This window comes from Phodopus roborovskii, unplaced genomic scaffold (genome assembly GCF_943737965.1).
Source record: "Phodopus roborovskii unplaced genomic scaffold, PHOROB, whole genome shotgun sequence".
Classification (NCBI taxonomy): Eukaryota; Metazoa; Chordata; class Mammalia; order Rodentia; family Cricetidae; genus Phodopus; species Phodopus roborovskii.
In genome coordinates, this window is record NW_026126416.1 from 12456243 (window position 1) to 12479493 (window position 23251).

Below are 23251 nucleotides of genomic sequence, written 5' to 3' on the forward strand. Positions count from 1 at the left end.
AAACTCACTGTGTAAACAGACTGTTTGGGGACAAAGGCAACAACAATATAGCTGCTTGGTTTATAGGCTATTTGATGCTCAGATTTTTCTAAGAATAAAGACTTTCTTTCCCATTTATCTTAAAGGAATAGAATATGTTTTCAAATTGAAATTTGTTGTTAATATTCAGCATTGAGTCTTTGCCATGTCCAAATGCTCCAGATTAAAAGCAAAAGATAAAACTGTTCTAACATGAATTTGATTATCTCCTAAATATCTGTGGTTCTCCTCTAAGGCCCATAAAAGTGACTTTTCTTATGTTAGTCATTTGTGAAATAATGTTCTTTATGGTTATAACAAATACACTTTCACTGTGAATATGGTACCTGCAAAAACTAAGAATTATACATAATTTCAAAAAGACAGGGTTGACCACTTTTACTACTGTGAATTGCAAACTTTCTCATGTATATAAATACACACATAAACAAATATATAATTCATATGCATCCCTTGATTTATCTGTGTAGGTGCATATGTATGAGTTTGCAAATATATCTTGTGATCAAAATGAATTCATCCTTTATTTTTTGCATCTTGTTTCATATTTTTCTAAAATCATCCACTTTTTCAATAACCGTATTTTGAAAAGATGTGTAATATTCCAGGTGATAGATTAATTTTGGGGTGCTTTTAAAGTTGTGTGTGTACTATTAAATGTCACATTGTAATGGATACTTTATGAATATCTCAAAATGATTTAAATGGGTTATATCAAAATTATTAGTGGCCTTTGTCTTCCACTAGTAGTAAGTGAATGTGTTCAAAAACAGTTTCCACCAACTTCATATATTTTCAACTATTCAAAAAGAGAAGGTAAGATATTCCTGTTATATGTTCCTTTCTTTTAGAAAAGTAGAGATAAAGGTATCTTTTCATTTATGACTATTTCACTTCTTATTAAAACTACAGTTGAGTAACTGAGTCTTTTGTTCATTTTCTCTTGGGCTATATTTTTTTTTTCTTATTTTTGATTGTTTGCTTTTCTTACTGATATGTGAGTTACTTTTTCTCAAAGAATATTATGTACTAGTTATTTAGATGGGATTTCCTACAGGACAAGCAGTGGTTGAGAGATCCAATCGTACTTTAAAAGAAATGCTCCATAAACAGGCAGGAGGAACCAAGGCACCCAAACACAGATTACATAATGCTTTATTAACATTAAACTTTCTTAATGCTGATGAAAAAGGAAAAACAGCTGCAGAAAGACACTGGACAATAGAAAAAACTTCTGAACTAAATCAGCCAGTGTACTTCAAGGATGTACTGACCTCAGAATGGAAAGCAGGATATGTGTTACATTTGGGTAGGGGTTTTGCATTTGTATCTACAGGAGAAGAAAAACTATGGATACCATCTAAATTAATCAAGATCCGAGTTGAACAAGAGAAACATCTTAATGAAGAGAAATGACAAGTCATCCAACAAATTAGGTCCCATGAGGTGTGTGGAGGCCTCTCAAAGGTAGGGGAAGTGTTCTGTTCTTGTTCTTATAGGAAAACAGAGAAAACCTATCATCAAACAGCCAAAAGACACTGAACATGTAGGTACCTACAGAAGAGAAGACAGCTCTTCAGAAACAATCACTTAATGAAGCAGAATCTGATATATGGTAAAAAAAATATGTTTAATTGTAGTAAACTATTTCTATAGAGAAATCTATTTCTCTCTACTATCTAGTATTCCTGAAGTCCCAATTTATGTAAACCAATGCGGCTTTGGAGTTGGATTTGGCTTTCTTTCTCTAAATTCAAGCATGTTGTTAAGATTAAATTCATGGTTTCTGCCTTAAATCAAGAAGCCAATTGGTGTAAGGCAGAAGAAAACAAAATCTGGGGACTCATTTCTTATACACAATTTTCTCTCTGAAATCCTAATTTTCTCACATACTTTTTAATGCTTATTGTTGTCTTTCCCTAATGAATACCTTAAAACTTGAAAATTTTACTTTAATATTGATGTGTAACTTTTCCACAAGGAATAGTAATGATTCCTAACAGCAGTCTTTGAACTCTCTGGAAAGAAGATGGGGCCCCACATCATCGTTTCCACTTGACTCAACCTGATGCATCTGAACTACAAACATCACCCTAAAACCGGTTCGAGAGTGTTTTGCTAGAGACAACTCATGACTAGCTAGTTGTAATGGTGCACCTTTTTATTACTCTCTGGCCAGAGTTTCAAAGAGAACTACAGTTAAGAATTTTCTGCCACACAGTGACTAGCTACATATGTCACAGCCAGTTCTGTTGAGAAATTTGGTTGCTAAAAATTTTCTTCCTACAGGATCCATTGGAGCAATCATCGTCCCATTTCAGCAGGAAGTAACCTTAAGATAACGATGCTCCCTTTCCCTACCCTTGGAATTTTGGGATAATAGTCATCGTCTTTGTGTTGGTTAGGGTTGGGTATGGAAGGTGATGCTTACACTCAGGTTTATCTTTTAGACAGTAATAGGGAATGGTTGGGAAAGGTATGGTTTAGATGGGATATAGGTAGATTAGGCTATTTTCTTGTGAATTTGAGTAAGAATGAGATAGTATTTTACAGCTTACATTGTTATGTATTCTTATATGTGGTAAGCTATGTAAAATTGTTTATATTTTGTTATATTGTGTGAAATCTTTCCACTTACGATGTTTTATGCACATTATTTTTTACTATATTCAATGTATGTATACTTTTCTTGTATTCAAGACATTTTGTATATTGATACAATTTGGGATATTTATCTTGTTGCCCTTTATAGTTGTACCTCTTGTCTTGACATTTCTACTCTACCTCTATTTTAGGGATTTATATGTATGTATATGTATATAGTTATATTGTTTAAGTATTTGTTCCTGCTTTACTCAGGGAAGTTTTAATCAGTTTTTTAGCTAAGTTCCTGAGTATTACAGATTATCTTCACTCATGTTTCCTGTACCTATGAGATTAGTCAGATATAGATGCTTAATCTTCAATCACTTCATAGACATGCAGAACATGGCATATAAATGTTTTAATATTAGTACTCCATTGACATGAGACACTGTTGCTCCTGACAGCTCCATGCACTTTCCCGAAAATATGTTGGACACTGTTGTTGCTCCTGCTGGAGTTCATTCTCGCCTCAGCTAATGGCCTGTTGGGCAAAGAATTGCCCCTACCTTGACCACTGATTTGGACATGCAGTCCTATGTGCTTGCAGGAGACAAATATAGAAGACTGCTGGACCTTGCCAAGTCAGGGTAAGACAGCCATTCTACCTCCCTGCTGTTGTTGTGGTCTGTCAAGTTCTCTTGGCCTTAGCCAAAACTGGGTGTACCAATGTTGCTGTGAGACCTAGGGTGACTATCCAGGTGGCTTGCTGTTTCTGTCCTTGCTGCACCTTTTGGAAGTTGTCCATCCGCACTTCCTGTCTACTCTATTATTGTTATTTTCCTTCTCAGGTCTTGATGAGGTTGAAGATTAAACTATCACAACTATTATTCTCTCTTCCTAGTTAGATATATTAGGTACTAGACTTACATTTTCCAGCTTAGGACAACTCTATTGTAAATTCCGTTATGCCTTCACCCTAGGACTAGATATGTAGGTCATTTTGTTCTCGATTTTCCTTTTCTTAGAGCACACTTGTTATTCAGTGTTTTGTATATAGTTTTGTATTAAGCCTAAATCTTTTCTTTAGACTAAAAGGGGAATTGTAGTGAGATAGTCCTTCTGTGGCACCGACCACGCCCATTGAGGGGTGGAGCCATGGGCCGAAGTGACCTGTGGAAGGAGGTCGGAGAGAGAGCCGGGAAAAGCTCTCTTGCTGGCAGGACTCGGACAGGAGAGGATCGGGTGGAATTTCCTGGTGTTCATCTGTCTAGGTTGTAAGTTATTTCCCCCTGAATAAACATCTATTTGGCCTATTTGTTTATCCTGATCCTTATTTAACCACGATATATTGCTTAGAACCTGATTTGGCCTTTACTGGTCACATTAAATTTATATAATCAGATGTAGTAACTTGCACCTTTTTCTGACATATATGGACATGTGCATACATCCATACCTTCCAAATATACCCATATATGTCAGTGGTTCTGAACCTGTGGGTGGCAACCCCTTTGGGGATGGAACCATACTTTCACAGGGGTCACCCAAGACTATCAAAAAAATAGATATTTACATTATTATTCATAACAGTAGCAAAATTACAGTTATGAAGTAGCAAAAAAATAATTTAATGGGTAAGAGTTACCACAACATGAGGAACTATATAAAGGGTCACAGCATCAGGAAGGTTGAGAACCACTGATATATGTCTTTATTTTATAATATACACAAAATTATGTGTGTAAAAAAACAAAGACATTTTAAGACTATATTTTAGAGATGCTTTAGGTTCAAAGCAAAATTAAAAGGAAGGCACAGAAACATACCATATGCCGCCTACCTCTGGTGGAAATCTCACCTCTCCACAGCTTGCTTTCACAGGCTGAGTGGTGTATTTGCTACAACTGTTGGGCTCACACTGGTTTTGCCACAGTATTTTCTCACACTGAGGTTCATTTTGGTGTTACACATTTCACAAGATTGGCTAAATACATGGTAACAGATGGCACCTTAGTGTCATTCTGAGTATTTTCAGTGTCCTGGGATTCTCTGTCTCTTCCCATTCATTCCCGTCTAACCCCCACCCAACTCCTAGAAGCCACTGATCTTTACCCATCTCCATATTCTTGCTTAAATGTCATATAACTGGAGTCACATGGCCCATAATCTTTCCTGATTGGTTCCTTTCATTTAATAATATGCATTTAAGTTATCTCTCAGTCTTTGCATGTATTGACAGCTCATTCTTTTTAGTGTTGAATAACCTTCGGTTCTTTTATCCTAATATTTTATATTACTTTTACTTTTTCATTTTTACCTCTTCTGAAGCTTATATTGCCATAAAGATTGAAGTTGGGATTCAGTTCATTTTTTCCCAACAAGTGGCCCTAAGGTCACTTACTGAGTCATCTGTCTTGGAAATGTCAGCCTGTGTACATATTGGTCTCACCTCAAGATTCTTTAGTCTGTTTCATTGATTTGCCTGTCACTTCCTACAGCAGGATTACACTGTTAATCACATTCTAAAAACATCCCATGTTATTTTTGGTCTATTTGTTCTTCATTGCTGACCATATTACATCTGTGAATTCCCTTCTGTATTTCCAGCAGGTTTGGATTTGTATTACATCTTATCTGACCATCTGACACATGAAGACCGTCACTGTAATATTTAATGAAGGATTCAAATTTTCATCAGTATGAAGTGACCTACTCTTTCTTCTTTGAGCCTTTTGACTGATAGGTTCCAATATCTTTTCTTTTCCTAATTCCATCCTTTTAAGTCTTTACAGTTTTATTGAACTTAACTAAATTCTGATTCTTGCACTTGACAACCTAATTTTACGTATGTATGCTCACACTTATGTGTTTGTATTTCTGTCTCCTCATTTGATACAGTGTGTATTTGTTGCAAAGTTACTTACATTTTTATTATTATATGAATTATTAAATATACTGTCATGTTCATAATGAGTTTGGGAGAAATTAGGGAAGCAAGACATCTTTTAATTGTATTGTGACTTCACTTTATTTGTGATTCTTGTACAAGTGTGTGTGTGTGTTCAGATAGAGGATTGGTCTGTTGCATTCTGGTACTGAACTTGTAATCTTCAGGTTTTAACTTCCTAATTAATACTAATTTTCATGGATATTCTTAAAGGTAATTTATATTCTTAGAAATATAGTACAGAATTTTTAAGTTTGGATGTTACCTCTATGGACGTTTAACCTTATGTGCCAATCTTGGGCACTCTGCCATAATCTTTGTGTAGTAGTTTGCCATTTATAATTCATATCAAGCATGGTGGCTAATGCCTATAATACCAACATTGGAAAGCTGATGAAGAAGTATTGCCATATTGTCACAAATTTGAGGCCAGCTTAGGCTACATAGTGAGTTCTAGGATCACCTAGGATATGAGTACAACACTGATTAAAAAACAAAATAAAAAATTCATCCCTCTGTTTCCTTTTATTCTCTCTCCATTTCTCATTTAACCAAAATTTTTAAAAAGCAGCAAAATTATAGGAAACCAAAGACAGAAAACAAACAAAACCATAGAGAACTTAAGCTAACCCCTAAAGCATACATAAAAACTATACATTTTTATAATTGTCTAGGCTAGAAGCTCCCTCCCAGTGAACAATTCCAAACTAACCATTGAAGCTCAATTAATAGCATCAAATCTTTCCTTTAGGATCTTTTATTTGCACATGGGCAATTGCCTGCCTTTCATGCATGTTCCATTTGGTCTCAATCTGAAGGAGCACTATCCTTTCATGACTCTGACCTGCAACTCTACATGTACATTTTAGCTTCCAGGATTCTTGGTTCTGTGTCCACTATGCAGGGAGCCCATCGAACTTTGCCTGATGATCCTTTTCCTATGGACCATGGCCTGTAAACCCTCCAAGCAATCATTTGAGACAGGACTCACTTCATTTTCTCACTGTCAGGGGTCATTGAGACTTACAAAATGCAAATATTCATTAGCACTGTTACTGTCCATGACATCAGAAAAAGACCAAAATAGAGGAAGACACTATTCCTGTCTTCCAAGAGAATAAGCAAGACATATTTAATTTACCATCTTCTTAGTTTTCTTGTACATCTTTGACTTTCTACCTGGAATCACTATTTTCTATCCCCATGGAATATCTGGAGATCAAGAGAACCTCTTTTTTTTTTGTTATTGTTGGTCTTGTTCATTTTTTATTAATTTATTTTTTACAATCCAATCCCAGTCCCCCCTCACTTCTTTCTTCCTACCCCCTCTACTCCCTCCACCTCCTATCTGCTCCTTGGAGAGAGGGTAAGGCCTCCCTTAGGAAGTCTACCAAGTCTGTCCCATCATCTAGTTGAGGCAGGATCAAGGCACATCTCTACCTCCACACCCCTGTGTCTAGGCTGGGCAAAGTATCTCCCCAAATGGAATGGGTTACACTAAGTCAGTTTGTGCATTAGAGTTAGATCTTGTACCCACTGCCAGTGGCCTCATATATTGTCTCAGTCACACCATTGTCACCTATATTAAGGGAGTCTAGTTTGGTCTTATGCAGACAGAACCTCTTTTTATCCTCTATAAAGTAGCCTTAATTATTCTTGAAACATGGTTTTCCTACAGGGCTTCCAGTTCTTCGTTGTCTATCATTTTGTTGCATTTTCTTTGCATTTCCATTGTATCTATTGGAAAGTCATCAACGGGCAAGGTGTTTGTTGGATGACAAATTTTGAGATGTTCTTTTTATCTTTGGATCTCAGCAGTTTTGTTGTGATGGGACTTGCTGTAGATTTATTTCTATTTATTCTGTTTGGAGTGCATAATATTTGAAGACATTTGACCATTTCAGCAATTTCACCATGATGGGACTAGCTGTGGATTTACTTTTATTTGTTCTACTTGGAGTTCAAAAGTTTTGATGAAATCAGGCTCAATCTTTTATCAAAATTTCTCACATTTTATCAAAATTTCTTCAAATATTGATGCTGATCAATTTGTTCTCTAATTCAATTCGTGATATACTTCAATTCACCATTGTATAATAGATGACTTCTGCTACTTTAGTGTTTGTCATCTTATTTTCTCTTTACTATTTTTAATTTGGACATATTCCTCATATCTAACCTATGGTTCATAAACTGTGTTTTGTGTGCCCCTAATATACTGTTAGAACATGAATGTGTCCATTGAGTTAACTTGAATTATCACATGCTTTCATACTGACTTGTCTTTCTTTTTTTTCCAATAATAACTATTTACAGCTAAACTTCCAATCTTGCCTTTATTCCTTTATGAGTATCCAGTGTCACTATCCTAAAAAGAAGTTATTTATCTTTATTTTATGTGCATTGGTGTTTTGCCTGCATGTATACCAAATGTAAACAGAAGCATTTTGTCTCACCCAACCTCATAGCCATTTTTAAAATAACCATTCAGAGGCTGTATTAAGTATAAATGCTTGGCTGATGGCTCAGGCTAGTTAATAACTGGATGTTACATTTAAATTAACCCATATATCTTATCTATGCTTTGCTATGTGGTTCATGGCTCTTGTTACTTCATTTTCTACATGCCTTGCTTCTTCAGTGGCTGGATGGCATCTCCCAGACTCTGCCCTTCTTCTCCTGTGTCTCTGCTTGGATTTCCTGCCTCTCTCTATCCTGCCTTGCCATAGACCAAAGCAGTTTTATTTATCAACCAATGAGAACAACACATATTCACAGCATAAAAGAAAGGCATTCCATAGCAGGGCTGGTATTAATGGACTTTGGGGATGGAGGTAATTTGAAAATGAGTAGCAGAATTCATAAAGAAGATGGCTGGCTCACTGTTCTGCTAGTGTATGTATCTTTGGGCATTCTACTCATAACACTTGAAAGGGCTATAAGAGTCCCTCTGCCTTTTTAGCAATGTAACTCCTGATGTTCTTTGCTGAACCTGTACATTCCCTAAAACAAACACAGTTTTAAACTTTACACTCACAATCCAGAGAGTCACTTCTCTTAGACCTTGAATAATTTTTTTATTGTCTTGTTAATTCTTTAACATCTTTAAATAGCCTCTTTCTCACACTCATATATGTGTGCATATATGTTATTTGTCATATATCATCTATCCATCTATTACCTTCTAACAATCATCTACCATCTATCATCTATCTGTCTATCTATCTAATGCTAATACTTATATTACATGTATAGCTCATATGTAATAAACAGCAACTGGATTACATGAAATCCATGAGTACAGTGTGTGCATATTTTTGTTTAGGTTGTCTAGTTGATATTAATGAGGGAAATAATCCAAGTTATTTTGACTTAAATTATTAAGAGTAGAAATCATCATTGTTGCTTTTAAACAATTTTTAAATTTTCAAAGTTAAAAAAAGGTATTTGGTTATATTTTTGATACTAATTAAAAAATGATCATTTAAACAATCTTCATATGTTTAATTTGTACTTCACCACATAGAACCTTCCCATTGTGCCTTCCTCAGTCTGAATTTTGTTTCCCGTTTTGCACTTTGATTTTAAACAAGCCTTCAGTGTGTTTCTTCAGAAGCCATGCCTGGATGGCATATTTTCTAAATCTTTGTATTCCCAAGAAGCTCTTACTTGATTTAAAACATGAACAATATCTTTACTAGATGCAGAAATGGGTTCCTAAACAAACCATTTTGGTTTTTCCTGGCAGTTGGGGATGAATTTTGGTGATATAGCTTGTACTGATTTTGTCTTTCTTGTATACTTTGCATGCCTTTCTTAGCCACCAATCTTCAGAAATTACACGAGGCTTTGGAGGTGTCTAGTCTTATTTGAGTTTTCATTACCTTTGCATATAAATGTAATGTGTACTCTTACATTCTGAGCATAGAAACTGGCTTGCATTAGGAAAATATTCTTCTCTCTATTTTCTTACAGATTGCTTTATTTCTGTAGACTTTGTTTATTCTTGGTATTCCAAGGATATGGATACAGAGATTTACTCTCTTGGGATTATTCTCTATATGCCTCACACTTATTCTCATTCTTATCATATTTTTATTTCAATGGTTACAAAACTATTGATTATAGAATCCAGGCAGGTAACAAGAAACAACACAAGTGACACCAATTTGGTTAAAAATAATGAGTGACAAAGATTGAGGATGGCAGCAATATCTCACCAAGATGCCGGTGTAAGGAAACAGCATTAGAAAGCTACTCTTCTAGAAAAACTCAATCTGACTTTTAATATATATTATTCCTTAATTAGAAAAAAGCCAAAAAAGACCCCACAACTTACCATTGGGAAGTTCTTGGTCACATACAGAATGACTGGTAACATCACTGTCTTTTGTAGTATTGTCATCCCTTGCAGAATCTGCTAACAAACAAATAGAGCCTTTAGTCATCATTTTCGACTGGGAAAGAGAGCCTCTTCTATTACTAACAGGGCAGATTGATGAGAGATGTCATTTTGTATATGTTTCTCATACTAGTTTATGAATAAAGCACTGTTGGCCAATAGGAAAACAAGATAGGCGGGACTAGGAGACAAGGAGGAAATAGGAAGGGATAAGGAGGGTCAAGATGGAGAATTGCTTTCGGTAAGACCACGTGGAAATACATAGAAATGGGTTAATAATTAAGACAGAGCTAGCCGATAAGAAAGTAGCAACTGGCCAACAGTATAATATCAAATACAGAGTATGTGTGCATTAATTGGTGCTGGCGCCGCGGCGGGACAAGACTGGCGGCGGGCAGAAAAACCCTACACCTTACAGCAGATTTACATTTAAGACAGTGTACTTTATTATTTCCAACTGTACCTATTAAAACACTTCAATATCTTTACTATGGAAGACTGTTTTCTTAAAAATACTACCTAAAAAAAGCTGCACAAAGCTTCAGAAGCAGAGAAAGTAGAGGAGGTATCTTTGTAACAGAAAAAGACAGTAACAGAAAAGCGGGCTGCATGCACCAGTTGAAGTCCCAGAATTGTGGGAAAGGAACATGAAAGGAAGGTAAACTAGACAGGACTAACGGAATATCTAATTTTAATGTCCTTAATGTTCCTAGTATTTTAGTTGCTGACATACATGAGCCCCAGAGACCCAGAAAAGTGAGATATTGACTCTTGGAAAACTAGTAGCAAGTTGTTAAAAGGCTCTGATGCTTAAGATTGCAGCCCACCATGTTTGGACAACTTTCTAAGCTTGGAGCAAAATGGAAAACTTGCTTCCCCCAACAGGGGCTTTCTACTATCTTTCTGACCTTATTTGGAAGCTATCCCAGACCTTGGACACATGACTTATCTTCTTTGACAAATTTCCTGCAATTGGTCTCCTCCTGGCACCCACATGATAATTAGGTATTATGCTCTTATATGTATGATGGGATTGTGCCACCAAATGCAAATAAAGCATGCTACGAGCACCTATTAGGTAATGTCCCAGATGCTGTCCCCTCCTATGTATCCCCTGCACTCTGGAATAAATTTGATCTGTCTCTCTGAAGATGACTCCTGGAAGGTTATTTCCATTGTACTCACAACCAGCCTACCACCCCTGCTCCTTTTGTTTTCATAGCCTGGTGGCCATGAGGAAAAGAGGGGGCCCAGCAAGCAAAGTCACCCTAAGGTCCTAAAGCAGTTGACAAGAGCAAGGAGGGGATAAAGAACTTCTGTTCTATACAAAGTGACTCTCTCCCTATAAGTGCCATTTTAAATATGGAATAAAAACATGGTCACTTTAAAAATACTGTTTATTAATTTTACTTTAGTGTGTGTGTGTGTGTGTGTATGTGTACATGCACACAGATGAAGAGCACTAGAGCATGCATGTAGAGATCAGTGGACAACTCACATTAATTGTTTTTATTTTTCTACTCTGTGGGTCTCAGGAATTGAACTCAGTTCATCATGCTTGGTGACAAGCACCTTTTCTTAATGGACCTTCTTGCCAGCCCCTACATGCTCAGTTTTACTATAGGACTCAGTTATGCTATAGGACAAATAACATAGCTCAATGTATTCTGTAGTAAAGAATGCCTGTCATTCTAGAGTACTAAATTGTTGATCACTGTAGGATCTAAAGAAAAAAAAAAAAAAAGAAAAAAGAAAGAAAAAGAAAAAGAAAAAGGACACTGTAAGATCCTAGCAGCCAGGAGCAATACAGTAGCCCTTTCATTCATTTTACAAGTATTTGTTGAATGCTGACAATATGGCAGATGCTGGTTGACAGTATGGCAGATGCTGGTCTAGCATTAGGGACCCAACAAGAAATAGAAGTCTGCCTTCATAAAGCTTGCAATCTAGTATGTTTTTTTTTTTTTTTTTTTTGCATCGCCCAAAGGGACAAAATTCAAGATACCTTAGTATTACTAGCTGATCTTGTCAATATTCAGTTAGGGAGAAACCTGTGCCTTAATTCCTATAAATTTTCTGGGTTTGCACCTTTAAGCTCAGTTCCAAGGCCTTGACGGTAAAGTCAGATAGAATCTTAAATGCAATTTTGTTTGTTTGCTTCCCTTCCCTCTCTCCCTCTCTTCCACCCTCCCCTGTTTCTCAAAACTGGAAGATAGCTTCAAACATGTTTTTCGATTATTATAAGAAAGTATGTTTCTTCATCCTGCCACCAGCAACATTTGATGGACAAGTGAAAAGCCTAGGTAGTTATCATATGATTCAGCTTTAATAACCAGTGAATCAAGTATACACCGGAGTGCGCAGCTTTAATTAACTGCAAATAATTCCCCAAGGCAAATGCTTAATCATCTTCAATGCTTCCCAGTTCTTTCTAAGTCTGACAATAAGTTTAAAAGTCAAAAATTGGAAGCAAAATTGGACACAGACACATTTCTCCAAACTGTTATATCATGCATATCAAAACGGTAAAACCAACTCCCATTCTTAATGTTGGAGCTAACATTGAAGAGATGGGAGAGAAACCCTTCACATATGCTTTTCTACATTAACACCAAGCAAGAATAGACAACAGTTAGAGCAACTGTTTGTGTCAGCCTAAGAAAGTGTTTTAGTTTTCCTAGTTTATATGAACTGTTGTAACTTGGTGAGTAATTTTACACAATTCTCATTTTCCCCCAACACTGACATTTTAAGACTGACTACCTGAGATTCATGTGTATTTAAAGTATGTTAATTTATACAGAATAGTAACTACATATTGCACCAAATATTACCTCCTAATGTCTATTAGTTTATTTATTCATTGTTGGTGTCTTTTAGTTCAGTTTTTGTTATGGAACCTGAAATCCCCTGCCTCTACCTCCCGAGGACTGAGATTACAGGGGTGCTTCCACACCCAGCGAAGGAATCTCCTACATGATGACTTATTCTGATTCATATAAAGTATATGAAAAACATTTGAAAAATTAATCACTGGACTGTACCAGTTTTTGTAACCCTGAAATATTTACAGCACACTCTTGTATATGTGTGTGTGTGTGTGCATGTGTATGTGTTCATGTGTTCATGTATGTGTTCTCATTTCATTCACCACGTTTAACAGTGAGTGAATGACCATCAAGGAAGCATATGAGCAAAGTGCAGGTTAGGGTTGAGAGGAGTGTGATGTGGGGATCCATTAGCACTTTTCAGACCTGCCTTGTGAGACACTCATATGTGCTTTTGGTGTTGTGGTCCATGGAAAACAAATACATTGGCTATCTGAAACTCATTTACAGCCTATCTGTGTCCTTAGTGTTCACTGAAGTCCTTAGTCTCTGTCATGTACTCATGAGGGTTTTAGGGGTGCCTCCTGGAGCAAAGAATTTTTCATCTCATCACCTCTACCAGGAACCCACACTCTGCTATCTAACATGGTCCAGTTCACAGCTTCCATGGAGGACTTTATAAGTCAGGTGTGATGGTTAAGGCCTGAAAATCTGGCCCCGTGGAAGCTGGGGAAAGAGGAAGGAGCTGTGAGTGAGTTGCAGGACAGCCATGACTGTCCCAAAGCAAAAAAGAATTTATAAAAGTGGGGCTGAGAATGGTTCTCTTTTTCATTTTATTTCTTGTTTTGTTTTTCAAGACAAGGTTTCTCTGTATAGCCCAGGCTGGCCTCCAACTCATAGAGATCTCCTTCCTGCGTTTGCCTCCTGAGTGCTGGGATGAAAAGTGTGCATTACCACTGTCTGGCTTATTTTTTGTTTGGAAAAGGCTTTAGCTATGTAGTCCAGGCAGGTCTGAATTGTCAGCCTTCCTGCCTTAGCCTCACTGATGTTACGATCATAGGCATGTATTACTACTCAAAGCTATAACTATATTATATCCTCTCTTAAGTCAAGGGTTAGAAAACTGTACTCTCAGGGCCAAAACAGACTATCACCCAGTTTTGTATGACCTTGGGGTTGTGAATGATTTCTATGGTTGAAAACAAGATAATGCTATGTTACGATACTTTAAAAAGTCTGTGAAATATCAAGTCTCTAAATAAATTCGTGTTGAGACATAGCCATGCTTCCTTGGTTTTGCATTGTTAAGCACATTATGTTTTACTTGATTTAAAATTACTGAAGCAACTTTTGTGCTTACAAAATCTACACTGTCTCACATAATCTATACAGTATATGTTACAGGGTACAACTCCAGGGTACAACCTCAAGCATTAATTGCTCAATTATTTAATGCTACAAAATAAAGTAGAGCATATTATAAATCTTTAGGCATATTCTAATTCTGGGTATGAAATATATGAAAGAAAATACAAGTTAGAGATATGTTATAATATATATATTTCATTGCATGTTCTATGTGATAATAAGGATTTTGTATTAATATGACTCATTATTAAGTGTGCTTTGTTTCAGATGTGCAACTTATCTCCATAAAGCAGGATAAGACCTCTAAGCCCAGGACATCATTCACAAAGAGCCACACAATGATGAAAGACTGTCTCTATGAGAGTCACTCTTTTAAAACATTGCTTGAATTTTCAGCCTCACAAACTAGCTACATTGGGCTTGACCCTGTTTGTTTTAAATGATGTGTTCTATTGTATCATACTTATGGGTTTTAAGTGATAGTGTAGCTTTTCTGCTTGGGTGGACAATGGGAGACATGTTTTATATGTATATCCTTCATAAGGATAGAGAGAAAATATATCTAGTTGTTGAGGTCTTCATGCTGTATCCCCATTCCCAAACTCATAAGAGATGGAGAGAAGGCCTGGCTCAGGCAACTGGCCCATGGTGGTGAGCAGGTGCCTTTACAAAAGAGGACTGAAAGACGCATCTCTCCCAACATGTGAAGACATAGCACAAACACTCTATCTATAGACTGGAGAGTGGACACCAGCAGGTAGTGAATCAATCAACCCCTTTATCGTAGACTTTGCAACCTCCAGAACTACAAGAAATACCTTTTTGTTTAGAAGCTCCTTCATTTATGAAAATCTACAATAGATATACAAATAGGCTAGGAAGCATTGCATATGGTAACTAGAGTCATCTAACCAGGCTAGGAAGCATTGTACATGGTAACTAGAGAGCTTATTATGCCTCTGCAAGTTCCTGAATCACCTGGAAAATGGACTGGTATACACTGAGCTCAGCTGGCACCTTGAAGTTACATATTTTTTACTAATTCTAAAACTTACCATTTAGTAATGTTAAAAATAGTTATCACTCAAATCTCAGATTCATTCAATTTTTTTTTAAATAGCAGAAGCTGGAATTAAAATTATATAGAAATTCTGACTTTCAAAATCTGTAAGGTCAATGTCATATTTAAGATTTTTTTCAAATGAAAATATTAAATCAAATATTTAATCCAAAGCTATAAACATAGATATGTTTTTCAGATTAATAAGAATTTTATAAAGTACTTTCATGGATTTTTTTCAAAAATCTCATTTAAAAAGTTGAAAAAGATTTAAAAGAATATTTAGAATTGATTAAAGTGAAATGTGAAATCCCAATAAAAGAGAAAAATTAAGAAGTAGCCATTTAATAAATTGCATATTGCTATGTGGAATAAACCTGGGTGGGGTTAAGCTGTGACAACAAATGAATTTTCATACATTTTTAGCTATGAATTTACCTAAAGTTATCTGAATTATACATCTATATAAATACTTGCTTTTGACATGACATCCTCTCAGGAAAAGTTCCCTCGATCTACACTATGGACCCGTAAACCTTCACAGAATGAGACACTAAAGGACAGATACATGTTCATCTTTCTGAAGGAGAGAATTTCTATTACATGCCCATGTAGATGCATGACATCAGAAGGATTAAAAATAGCTACAGACATTCATTTTCTAATGTTTAATAATGTTATGGCTCTATAAAAGATTTTCAAGACTATATTTTTTAAGAAACTAAAGAAAAACCTGAGATACATATCTAGTAAATGCAGAAGATGACCCAGTTGGGAAAAAACAAAAACAAAACCAAAAAATTCTGTGCCATGATAATCTTGCAAGGCATCACACTAAAAGCTATTTTCACATCATTAAAAAAGAAAAAAATTCTGGCCACAGAGGTGAACCACAACTAAGAATGTAAACAGCTTTGGAAATCTGTTAAAGAATCCATCTGTATTACATAGTGACAACAGTTAATAACAATGTATGTTATGCAACTCTCCCTTGGTACTTGCACTTTTCCTTCCCCAAACTTTAGTATAAGACAACAGATGATTAACTGTCTCTGAAGACAAAAGGCAGGAAGTGTACAAACTGCTTCTAATAAGTTGAGGAGCTCTGAACTACCTTTAACTGATGGCAGGCCATCATTTGGGTATTGAAACTTCAATAGGTTTGTACAAAATAAATGATGGATATAAGAAATGTGTAAATATCTAGGCAGGAGAACTAGGACTTGATGCAAAAGTAACATGGAAAAAAATACCTGTTCTTTTGTTTTGTTTTGTTTGGTTTTTGTTTAGACTCTTCTACACTGAGTTGATTTGACCAAGCCAAATATTTAGCCTGGCCAACTTATTGGAATTTCCTTTTATTATTAAATGGAGCAATTAGGAAGAAGGTAATTTGCTCTCCATTTCGACAGGCTGCTTGTCCATAGTGAACTAGAATCTTTGGGGCTGTTTGTGTTTGCAAGGGTATGCAAACAGTTATTTATTTAGGAAGGAAACACATAACCTTATCCATCCCTTTAGCATTCAGCCATGGAGGCACTGGCAGTGGCTGGTCACAGCGAGGCTGGATACGCAAGGAAAAACTGTATTTACCTGAAATGTATCCAGATTCTCAGACAGGACATGGCTCTAGGTATCCGGAGGCCCAAATGAGCTATGGCTGGTCATTTGTCTTCATTATGCTCTCGTTAACTCCCATTAAGAGGTGGCCAATAATTCTGAGAGATTTGGAATTCAGGCTCTAATAGCCTTTGAGGCATGTTAGAAAACTACTGTCATACACACACAACTAATTCAGTTCCTATCAAGACGCACATTCCAAACACCAGGGAACTTATTTAAAGTAGCTTGAGCATGCCTTCACTGGAACAGAAATCGTTCTGTAAGTTGTTATTGAAAACATAAGCAAATTAGAAATGAATCATTATGGTTCATAAATACTAACAGAAGGCTATGATTCTGGACTTTGAATTATAAATTTTATAGATCTATGAAAATCCATTCACCTTATAAAACTATCAGTTTCTGAACATAGAAATGGAGTGTGTTGACCTACATAATTTTTTGAAGTTACTTTACAACACTATGAATTTAATCAACTTATTGTTCAGACAATATCTTTCTATGAGCATTCAAGAACAGCCTTCATCTACCTTCATTACTAATAACTAAGGGTCAATAGTGACAAGTACTGTAGCATGGCACCAGGGTCACACTCTCCTTCCTTTAACTGAGCATCTGGACTAAGAACCATCACAATGCAGAACAGCTGGATAGAAAGCTGAGAAGGACCACAATGGAAAAGAAATGCTTAATTACCTTTTCCATCAAGTTAATTTTTCCCCTTTGGCAATGTAAACAAAGGAAAATCTGCTGCTATTTTTGTTTGTCTCTGATTTGGTTGTTTCAGCATCCTTGACCTTCTTTTTTCTGACCTTAACTCTCTCCACCTTGCAAGGTATCATACTGCAGGCCTTCTTGACATTCTTGAAAAGCAAACCTGGCCAGGCCTCAGGCATGAGATCAAGCCAAGGCTGTCAATGTGAATAGTGTTGGGATTCTGTGGAGTAGCACACTGACTTTAAGAATCGGTTGTATGGCATGGCAGTTACAGTCAACAACAGGGTATTGTCTACTATTGCTCCTTGGTATTTACAAAAGATATTTTCATTCCTGGACGTTCAAATGCCAAAATCAAAAGATTGACAATCCATGTATACATAATCTGTAAATATCCTCTCAAATACTTTACCTTTATGTTACTTATAGCACCTAAATATAAATACTAAAGAAATTATTGTTCTGATAGTTAGGAAGAACGACAAGAAAAATAAGTTTTCACATGTTTAACATATTTCTTCTATTACTTTGACACTGAGTTAGTTGAATAGGCAGATGCAATATTCACAGATAAGGAAGTTCACTATTTTAAAAATCACTAAAAGGGTAGGTTTTTAAAATGCTTTCAAAAGAAAACAAAAATGATATTTGAGTTTCTGATTTCCTTCACTTAGTCATACTGCAAAAGAGACATATGCTATGGCTCAGATTGAGAATGCAAATGGCCCGGTCACCATCTTGACATTGCTAATAAATACTGGAACCTTCTGGGGAGTGAGGTGAGGTTTCAGGTCTTTGGGATTATACTCTAAAAGGGAATTATGAGACCCTGATATTACTCTTTCTCACTTTTCAAACTACTGAACAGCCTTCCTCTACCACATACTCCACAAATGATAGATTGCCTCAATGCAGGTACAAAAGCAATGATCCCAACTGATCAGGGTCTACTGAAAATAAAACCTTTTTCTCTTACTAAGTTGATTACCTCTGGTATCTGTTCCATTCACTGAAAGCTGACGACTGCAACACATTTCAGAACTTCACATTATAAACTACAAAGGCATAAAATCTGCTTGCCAATGAATAAATAACTTCATCTACAAATATGAGAGAATAGAAGGAATTTTATTTACACTTCGATATTGATTAGGTAATAAAAGGCTGCTGTGATTATTGTGCTGAGAGGCCCCTATCCCTAGTAGCATGATTGGGGCTTTTATAGTGAGCTTTCAGTAGTTCCAGGCTAGCAGTGGGTCAGAAGTTATCAGTTGTTTTATTTAAACAAGAAATTAAGTCCATATTCACAAACGTGTTAATTCTGTTCTCCTGTTGTTTCCATCAGACACTTACAAGGCAAGTGGAAATACTGTTCATAAGCGAAGATTTTTCTAAGATTTTCAAATATTAACTTATAGCTCACTCTGTTGGATCCCAACTCATCTCTCCTGAAAAAAATGATGTAAAAGAGTGTTTGGGGACTACAATAAGAATATAGGCCAGGAGATGGAGGTGCATACGTTTACCTGAGAAGCAGGTAAATCTCTATGAGTTCAAAGCCAGCCTGATCTACTAAGAGAGGTTTAGGACAGCCAGAACTTTGACACAGGGAAACTTGGGTTTGAACCCCCTGAGAGAGGGGGGATGGGAATATAGGCTCTCTTTGTGGGAATTAATTTTATACGAACTTCAAAGTGTTGGTCATCTTGTTTCTCACATTGGGAAGGGCCCACAAAACCTATCCAAGTGATCAAAGAATAGAAACTGATGGACTGGTGGGCTTCTATTTTCTCATGTGCTTGCTTTCTTTTTTCTAAACTTTTCTACCATATGAATTACTTCAGAGTAATTTATTCTATGGACTTGAGCACAGTTGTTTTACTTTTGCCTCTTTTACTGTATACTTAAACTGAATCCAATTGTGGTGGTTTGAAAGGAAATGGCCCCCGAAAGGAAAGGCTCTGTTAGGAGGTGTGACTTTGTTAGAGTGAGTATGGCCTTGTTGAAGGAAGTGTGTGACTGTGGGGGTGGGCTTGGAGGGCTCCTTTGATCAGACTCAGTGTGACACTCAGTGCACTTTCTGTTGCCTGTGGATCAAGATGTAGGACTCTCCATTCCTTCTCCAGCACCAAATCTGCTATGTCCCACCATGATGATAAGCTGTAATGGTTTGCCTTGAATTTCAAGGATGCTTATGATGAGCTTATGCCACCCCTGTGCATGCCTGTGCTCTTTTGCTGGAGACCTTGGCTTTGGATGGATGGTTCAGTGAGCTGCCCTGCCAAGAGTGGGTTAGGGTTTTGTGGAGCTGTGTCTGTGTGTGTGTGTGTGTGTGTGTGTGTGTGTGTGTGTGTGTGTGTGTGTGTATGTGTGTATACTAAACTTCTGAAACTGTAAGCAATCCCCACTAATATTTTGTTTTTCTTTTTCTGGAGTTGCCACAGTCATGCTATCTCCTCATAGCAATAGAAATCCTTACTAAGACAATTTTTTTTTATAATATTTTTATATAATCCTAGTAGGAGAATGGTAGCATCAAAGGTCTATAGCTGGAGTTGATCTGCTTCACTTTCTCATGCTCCTTCCTACTTCTGAGATCTCTTTAGAACTAGAATGGACAGGATAGAACCAGCCTTGGCCGGCAAAGCCTCACAGCAGACTGTCTCCCTACTCCAATCCTGCTGGACTGCTATCAAGATTGCTCCAGAGAGTTCTAGTAGACAAGCTTTCTAAGACTGATTGCAAGTGCTATCCTGGAGAGACCAGGAGTGTCAAGGGTTAAATGTCTGATTGTTGATCCCAAAGGAACCAGGGAGTAAGACTACATTTTTCTCACTCCCTCAGAACCTACTTTTGAGTCTATCCCACATCTTTCTTAGGTGAATGCTTCCTCAGATCTCTTCAGCAGCACCTTGCTTGCTGAAACAGTCCATTGGAAATCTTTTCTTCTCTGTTCCATTTCGTCAAGCCCCATCTGTGCTTCTGGTACCAAGTATATACTGTACATCTTAAGATTAATTTTGTGGGAACCCAACCCAAGATGGCTTAGATATTCCCCAATATTTTCTAAGAGTTCGTGTCAAAACTGTCCCCCCCCCCCCCCGTCTTTTCCTGACTGAACTGTTCTATTATATCATAGTAACAAAGAGAACAGCACCTTCCACCTAGTCAGGGAAGATGGAAGAGCCATGTGCCATACCATATTACCATATTACCTTGACAGTTGGCTTGCAGACAATAATGAAGGATAGGTCCTGGAAAGATATATACAGTTTGGATCATAGCCTATAAGGATTCTTGACATGAGAGAGTCCCATGACAGGAGAGTAATAATCATGGATTATTAGGAGTTAGTGAGCTCTCTGAATGGATGGCTGGTAAATAAAACCACATAATCTTTTGGGAGAACTGCTTCACAAGCTCCTGCCTTCTGGATGCTGGGATAACAAAGTATCATCTTTATTCCTCAATTCTTTGATCATAACTTAACCCCAGCATGTATCACTCTTATATAACTTGAACATGGGAATTTTGCAAGTATATTACCTAATTTTGCAAGTGTATATAGGTACTTTGAGTTATTCTAAAGTGCCCTTTTTTACAAATATTGTAATATTTGGCATTCTTTTAGATCCATCCTCTAAATTTCCACTTTTGTACTCATTTCAAAATATAGAAAATTCAGGAAATTTGTGGCAGACCAAATATTAACAGAAATCTAAAAAGTGGAGCAGGCTGGTTATGCAGAATATAAAAAAACTAATTTTTATTTTCAAATACAAGTCTGGTTGTAGATAACAGTTGGGTGATACTTTATAGGAAATGAGTATGTAGAAGTATTTGTATGATGAGGATAGCATTTTTCCAAATAAACTGAGAAAAGTGTACTAAACACTAGAGGGTGGGGATATATTTCAGTGGTAGAATGCCTGTCCTCAAAAATGTAAGGCCTTCAGGATTTCTGAATCTTCTTTGAATCCCCCATGACAGTGCCCCTTACCAGCAGGAAGTAGTTTGGAAAGAACAACATTCAGATTCCCAAATATTGTCTATAAATGTTTGTTTTCATTTAAATGGACTTGCTTATATAAAATAAATAAAAAAAGGAAAATAAAATAAAAAAAAATGTAAGGCCTTGTGTTCAGTCTCAGAACTAGAAAAAAAGAATACTTTAAAACATCGTTTTATAAGACCTTGAGAAACATACTAAGGATTAACTTTAAAATGTGCTGTTTTCTACTTTCAAAATAACATTATTGGAATTTTCTGATATTTTAGAGTAAATTCTACCATAATTTCTAGAAATTATGGTCAGTTTTCCCAATCCTGTGGCTGGCTGTGCCACTCTGCTTCACCTTTCCCAGACTTACTGGCTTACATAACACATGTTCACTCCTTAAAGTGCTAGATTCTAGGATAGGGTAGCAGGGAAAACATGGGAATTGATAGCTAACACTAAAGACCTTGGAAAAGCCAACTGGAATCCTACTACTAGAGATACTTCCTAAAACTTATACATATATAAGAAGAGTTTTAGTGGCGTTACCCTATAATAAGGAACAGTACCCCTTCTAGACACCATAAACTATTGAATAAAAACCCCATGCTAGAATCGGGTTCCTTCTTTTGGGAGTTGTTAGAACTCTCAAACATTATATCCTATTGCCATTACTCTTGGTTACCCTCTGGACTGAATTTGATGGTAAGACCCTATTGCAGAAGGGATCAAATACATTATTCATAAGTTGTGGACAAATGTGATACTGATTTGGAAGCTTAATTCTTACTGGCTGGTTTTAATAGTAATGGAAGGTTCCATGAAGTATATCAGAGGACAAAAATAATAAGTCTGATCAGTGAATCCTAAGTGAATCCTATGAGATACAACAATGACTGGCCTGGAAAGACACACTTATTGGTACAATAGTCATATGAAGGTTTTATTAATTAGCAACACTTCCTGATTAGATTACAGGCTCTTCCATAATATGGAATCCATATCTGGCACCATTGCTGGTCAAAGAACTTGTGGTTAGAGAAGTATTAGGTCCTAGGGTCTAATATTTTGCTAAGAAGATATAATATTACATATATTAGAGTATGTTTCAACCCACATCAGAGATGCTTCTGTTTTCAATAGATGGCAATGAATATAGAGATCAATGTGAAGGGAATAGGATATTGCAGAATGCCTATCTGTAAATGAGCTATCTATACAACACTCTTTCCACCTCAGGGATTGTAGTGAGGTAGTCCTTCTGTAGCACTGACCACGCCCATTGGGGGGGTGGAGCGATGGGCGGAGGTGACCTGAGGAAGGAGGTCGGAGGGGGCCAGGAAGGCGCTCTCTCTTTCTGGCCTGACTCGGACAAGAGAGGATCGGGTTGAATTTCCTGGTGTTCATCTGTCTAGGTTGTAAGTTATTTCTCCCTGAATAAACATCTATTCGGCCTATTTGTTTATCCTAATCCTTATTTACCGCAATACAGGAATCATTGTAGAAAAGCAGGCAGACAGATTCTAGAAGCCATAAACAATATTTTTTTCAGAAATGTACACATGACCTCAAAGTATGGTAAAGTGTGCACAAGACTTGAACAAAATCAATCTGGACAGAATCTAAGAATGGGGTAGTGAGGAGGTAGTCACGAAGTCCCATTCCTAACTGAGGAGCTATTTGC

General features: G+C 36.7%; 1 protein-coding gene across 1 annotated transcript in view; it reads right to left on the reverse strand.

Annotated features, from left to right (window-relative positions):
• The window catches only part of Macrod2 (mono-ADP ribosylhydrolase 2), a 1848725-nt gene that overhangs the window by 90525 nt on the left and 1734949 nt on the right, over window positions 1–23251 (reverse strand). Inside the window, exon 14 of the mRNA XM_051183276.1 lies at window positions 9912–9989. Within this exon, the coding sequence (XP_051039233.1) occupies window positions 9912–9989 (78 nt within the window). The remainder of the gene's footprint in view (window positions 1–9911; window positions 9990–23251) is intronic.